Below are 6,000 nucleotides of genomic sequence, written 5' to 3' on the forward strand. Positions count from 1 at the left end.
GAATTTGTTCACTAGTGGCATGCTGTGTTAATAAAAGAATTCAGTTATCTTCAATGACTTTAATTCCTGGGTTTCAGCTTTGTTTTGAGGGTGTGGGAGAAATTAAATAAAGTCAAGGATGAGGCAGTTTAATTGCCAATGATCTCCTTTCAATCACTGAACTCCATCCAGTAAAGATGCCATCCACATGAAAACAGAAATCAGCTTTCAAAGCCATTTTTATTATGGTTCTTCCAAGTCTCTTAGTAGACCATCCTAATACAAAGTATTTTCTGTAGAAAGATGCGGCTGTGCAAACATGACAAGTGCAGTATGTAAAGACACATGGAATGACGGGTCTGAAAAATGAAAAATAAATTTTGGAACCACCAAAACTGCAGCAATCCTCCAGGACAATGACAATTGAGAAGGAAAAGCAGACTGGATGGCTGTGCAGAGATAAGAGGAGTAAAGTTTGTGCTTAAGACGTATCCCCAAAGTACTACTGATCACAAGGCAAACTACACTTACAGTAGTAGGACTTCAGAATGGATGGTTTGAAGCTCTGCAAATAACTTGTCAGCAAGTAATTTTTCCTGATGAATAGGGAGGTATGATATTGCAAATTTATTCTGAAAACAAAGTCTATTCATAATAGGTGGAACACATTCTAATTTAGATACAAGCACAGTTTATGCTGTAAGACTTTCTAGACAATATTCAAGTTTTATTTTTACTTGGACTGCACGTGGGCTTCCTTTTGTGAAGGAACAACATCACATAAATACCAGAAGTGCTTCAGGGAGCAGCTGAAATCACCCAGCAAAACAACCCTTCAAAACTTAAGTGGAACATGCTTGTTTAACTTGTATAACATTTTCTTTTCGATGCTCAGTTTGAAACTTGACAGTGTATTCCATTTTTAAACAAGGTAAGCTATGCTTAAATCTACCATTTTAACAGATAAATGTTAAAGTATTGCCAGTGTGGCAAAATAATCCCTTGGAGAATTTAATAATTTAAATCTAGAACATGGATTTAGAGCCAAGAGTCTGAAAAATAATAAAAAAAGAATCCCAGTTATTATGCTAACGTCCTGTTCTACAATAGTTCTAGCACTTTATAGCAAAAACTACATTAAGATTGACCTTCTCCACACCACTTGAACAACTAATCAAGGCAGTGAGTTATGACACCTGCATCCTTCCACTGCTCAAAACCAGTCAGTTTTTCAATACAACAAGGAATAGGGAAAAAAAATCCACAATACATGACTGTTTCACCACTATATTATTTATTTTCCTCATATTTCATTTCTCAACGTGTTTTTTTCTTGGTTTCTTCACAGAAAGCTGCAACTTCTGACTCAATTTCTACCAAAGTTTCACAGTCTAAAAGGAGCACATGTTAGAGCACAGAGAGGTGGGTTTCTGTCTCATAAGGTCTCCAGTTTAAAAACAAAAAAACCCCAAAACCTACCATACAAAATCACACATGCCGTTATATACAACTAAAATACAGACAGCAGCTTTGTAAAGATCATGTTTTCAATCCCTTCAGGGTTGGGGTAACTGTCTATGTTGTACCTTCTGATAATTCTTGGAATAATTTTTAGAAGCTGCTGTTAAAACATTCAGTGTATTCATAAGAACTAATGAGAATACCTGTCTTAGATACACTCAAAAAATCTGATAATCAGATAATTTACAAATTTATTAATCCAAAGCTTGCCATTCCTAGCAACTCATATATCTTTACTAAACTGTACTTTTACAACCTGTTTTGCTATCAGACTAAAGCAAATTAATTTATACAACAGCACTGCAGTGAACTGCTTCTGTTACCAAAATATCAAACAGATAAAACGTATTCTTTGATGCCCAGAAATAAATGCAATGAAGAAAGACAAACTGAGTACAAAATAAAGGAATGAAGTGTGTGCTTATTTTAATTAACTACATCATTCAGGCACATTAGGAAGTAAACCCACTTTAACTACTTCAGCAGCACAAGTATTTTGTTTCACTGAATATTTTCATAAATTTCACAAACAATTTTTGAATAATTATCTAGTAAGTCATTAGAGACCCACATCAGCTACACAAATCACAGACTAGAGAAGTTGTCATTCAGATCCCCTTCTGCAACCTTACAAAAAGGGCAATGCTTGAGGTTTCATCAAACAAAGAGGTGGGAGAACTTTTGAAATAAAATTATTTCAAGAACTTCATCCTGGGCAAATTATTTATGTGGCATATACGTAATTCACAGTTTCAGCCTGAAGGACTTAAAACTTACTGCAATATATTGGCTGGACACTATGATGGGAGACAAGGGAAGAAAGGCACAGCACAGAAGGAACTTTCATCATTTGACAGCCTATGCTAAATCTAACTCCCTCTGTCCACAGTCACCAGGACTAGAACCATAGAATTATTAAGGTTGGAAAAGACCTTCAAGTCATCAAGTCCAACCTTTGACTGAATACCACCTTGTCAGCTAAACCATGGCACTAAGCGCCACAACCAGTCATTTCCTGAACACTTCCAGGGATTGACACTCCACCACCTCCCTGAGCTGCCTGTTCCAATGCTTAACAACCCTTTCAATGAAACAATTCCTCCTGAATTAGACAGAAACCTATTAATTTCACTACCAGTTTTATACTTTCTCCAGGAGTTAAATGCAAATTAGGATGTAATAGTAGCTGTATAATTCTGAAATTGTTCTGCTTAAAAGAGAAGTTTAACAAGAGGCCTAGTCAGAAACACTGTGGTAACAAACATCCCATGAACAATTTAGATATGTTTGCATTGGATGTTTGGTTTACTATAACTATTAGAACCTACTAATGTATCTGAGACAAAAATACGACAGGTTGTAGTAACAACACCAAATTCTTCTGCCAAAATTTTAAGTCTTTTATATTACATTTTCCTTCTAGAGTCAGGCAGCAGTACAGTTTACTTCAGGAACAAGAAACAGGTTTGCCTCTATTACAAACTAATCCCATCCTAAATTGAAAGTCCAAAGATGACAGACTGGGGTCAGTTTTCTCAAGTGTGTAACGATCACTGAACATACCATATGTGCATTTCTCAGGAAACTTTCAACAAATTAAGCCAGGATCAACAAGTCAAACAGGATTCAGTCACTGCTTTGATGTGAGATTCTTTTACATTTTATTATCCTCTTTATGGATAGTTTTACATTCCATCCCAGTAGTATTTCTGCTCATCTAACTTATTATTTCACATGACTAATTTCCATACTACAACATTCATAAGGGCCTGGTGTGACAGATTTTGCTTTGCCAACATGCAATTAGTTACTTCAAAATACATCCCTTATTGCAGGTGAAGGCACATGGCAATTCCTTCCTTCAAATAGCCAGGAAAGATCAGCTGCTTTGTCTTTTACCTCATTGTTCTTTCAGTGGTGGTCAAACCAAAACACACACCCTGGTATATGTTTTTCACGGATGCCAGTACCAGCAACACTGACTCCCTTATTTGCTCAATTACACACCTGGTCACTGAAAAGTATGTTCTAGTGCAAATACTCAGTTTAATATTAATTTCATAAATGGTAAGCACAACATTTTGCAGAAGAAAAATAACTTGAAGTTCTCCAAAATCAACAAATTAACTACACAATATGAGTGTATGAACTCACTGCCTCCTGCCTTCTCCTTCCTTTGACAACTATTTGTGTACTTTAATGGAAAAGTAAACTTTACAGAGGTGAAACATAAGGCGCTAATGCAACAAAAGCAGCTTTCCCAATGCTTCTGATGTCTCATTATTATAACATGAGTGACAAGTCTTCTTTCATGAATGGACCAGACCACAAGCTGCTGCCCAGCAAGCTGGATTGTAGAAGCTCTGCATAAATAGGTACTTATGAGTGTACACACAAACAAAAACAGTCAATATCATAAAGATGAGTATATATGTTGCCAAAAGGTTTGCTTCTCAGGTATGTAGAGATTTTGTGATCTGGAATGTGGTCTCTGTCTGACCTGTATACTTGCAACTATAAATTATATATTTCTCTTTGTGAAGAAGTATGTGTTTAATTCAAGGATAAAAGTGTGAGATCACAAAAAGGTTTGTCAGGTGTCTTCAGGAACAAGTGCTGAGATTGAAATTCTCAGGAAGCACAGGTTGAAATACTTATTTTGAGGTCAGGACTTTACTTGCAGCCAAGAACAATACTCCAAGAAGCTGCTAACTTCTAGGAACTCTAAGCATAAAGCCCGACAATTTCAAGTCGGGTCTTTGACGACCAACTCTATAAAGCCATATGCCTGTTCAGTCAGTGTGGTGCCTATAAAGCAGCTTTATCTTACATGTAGTGATTAAAGGCCAGAAAATTATACCGTGGCTACTCTCGCTCTTTCCACATAAACGTGCTGAATCCCGAGAGCAAGCAAACCGCCTGCTTTTGCCAAAAGTTAAAGCCTCCACAATCCAAATCTTCTGGAAACCAAGTAACGGATCGTTCCGAGGGCCTTGCTATATAATTAGCAAAAAAAGCGCTGCGGCAAAGCAATATTTCTAAACAGAAGCAAAACGAGACGAGTAAGTGACCAGCTCTATCTGCCAGCATCAGGGGCCAGCCGGAGGTCACCGCCAGACCATTCGCAACCCCCAGGACCCGCAACCAGCACGGCGCTCCCTCTCCCTGGCCGTGTCCCCGCGTCCACCCGCCCCGTCCGCCTCCCTCCTCTGCCCATGTATGTCAAACACAGCGCGCCCGGCCCGGCTCCCGCCGCGCTGCGTCCGGGCCCGGCTCCACTGCCCACAAACATGCGCCTTTCGTTCCTAAAAAAATCAAAAAGCAACCAAAAGCAAAACCACTCCGATTCAATAAAGGCACCGCACGACCCCCGGCGCCGCACCTGGTTCCTGCGGTCCGAGCCGCCCGTCTGCCCCCGCGGGAGGGGACGGGCTGTCCCGCCGGGCTCTGCGCCGCGTCCACGCGTTCTCCTTGGGCGCCAGGGCTTCCCTGCTCCGGCCGCCCTCCTCCGCCGCCTCCTCCCCGCGGGGCGAGCCCGGCTCGGGCCGCCGGGGCTCCTCCGCCGCTCTCCAGCCCCGCTGTTCCGACACCTGCGCCGCGGACATGCCCGCCCGCCGCAGGGGCCGCAGCCGGGGCGGCCGAGGCGGGGAGCCCAAAGCGGAGTAAGGGGGACCCGCCTCCTCCCCGGGCCGCCCCGCCCCGGAGCCGCAGTCAGCGCCCCCGGCCCGGCCGAGCGCCGGTAGCTCCACCTTCCCTGCGGCCGCAGGGGGCGAGCGACGGTGAGAGTAAGAGGCACCGCGACCTGCCGGGGCCCTGCCGAGGAACAGGCGGCACTCCGGTCGCGCTGCCTCGGCCGCGCCGGCCCCGCCCGCCCGGGGGAGGGACCCGGGGCTCTCCGGTGCGCTGTGACCTCATGGGCCGGGCGGTTTTCCAGGGCCTTTCGGACATTTCGGTTCGCTAGGCCTGGCCCGTACCTGTACAACGCGACAAGGGTCTCAATATGCACCAGAAGGATGAACACATTTCGTTGATGCGAAGGGGACTTCTCTGGTTCAGCACTTCGAGTGGCACAGCCTAGAGAACATGTTCACTGGCACCTGAGAACATACTGGAGTCCCAACAGCAAGGGAATCTCACATTATTTAAACATTCCAGCAGAAAGGTACCTTCACCATCACAGCGTCTCTCTTCTACCTTTCTACTTTCTGCCAAAAGTCTCCCAGAAATTATCTCATAGTAGCATATGTACTTATACCAAGCTTGCTGGATTCGTTTGGAGGTTATTCCCACACTTCTGCCGCTGCATTATCCCAGAAGCACTGTGATCAGAGGATGAGGAAAGCCACTGCAGCATGACACCTAATCACCCCCTTTCCCTCTTTGCCAGCTCCCAGTGCTCCCACAGTTCTCCTCGATTACACCTTAAGACACCCGTTCCTCTCCCATTTCTTTCATTCAGTCTCTTGGTTTAATCCCTTTCTCACAAAAGGGCTTTCAAAA

At 43.2% G+C, this 6,000-nt stretch overlaps 1 protein-coding gene across 7 annotated transcripts in view; it reads right to left on the reverse strand.

The window, feature by feature from the left end:
- LARP1B (La ribonucleoprotein 1B) overlaps positions 1-5,538 on the reverse strand; it is a 35,469-nt gene extending 29,931 nt beyond the window's left edge. For 6 of the 7 annotated variants that reach the window (XR_004356518.1, XR_004356519.1, XM_032684840.1 and 3 more), the window contains exon 1: positions 4,883-5,304. Coding sequence is in view for 5 of the 7 variants with exons in the window: in XM_032684840.1 (XP_032540731.1) it covers positions 4,883-5,105 (223 nt within the window). In the remaining 2 variants the exon portion in view is untranslated. Of the gene's footprint in view, positions 1-4,882; positions 5,305-5,474 lie in introns of those variants that run through there. The other variant, XM_032684841.1, reaches the window with a different exon arrangement.
- Positions 5,539-6,000: the final 462 nt, after the last annotated feature.

The sequence above is a fragment of the Chiroxiphia lanceolata genome, chromosome 4, assembly GCF_009829145.1.
Source record: "Chiroxiphia lanceolata isolate bChiLan1 chromosome 4, bChiLan1.pri, whole genome shotgun sequence".
NCBI lineage: Eukaryota > Metazoa > Chordata > Aves > Passeriformes > Pipridae > Chiroxiphia > Chiroxiphia lanceolata.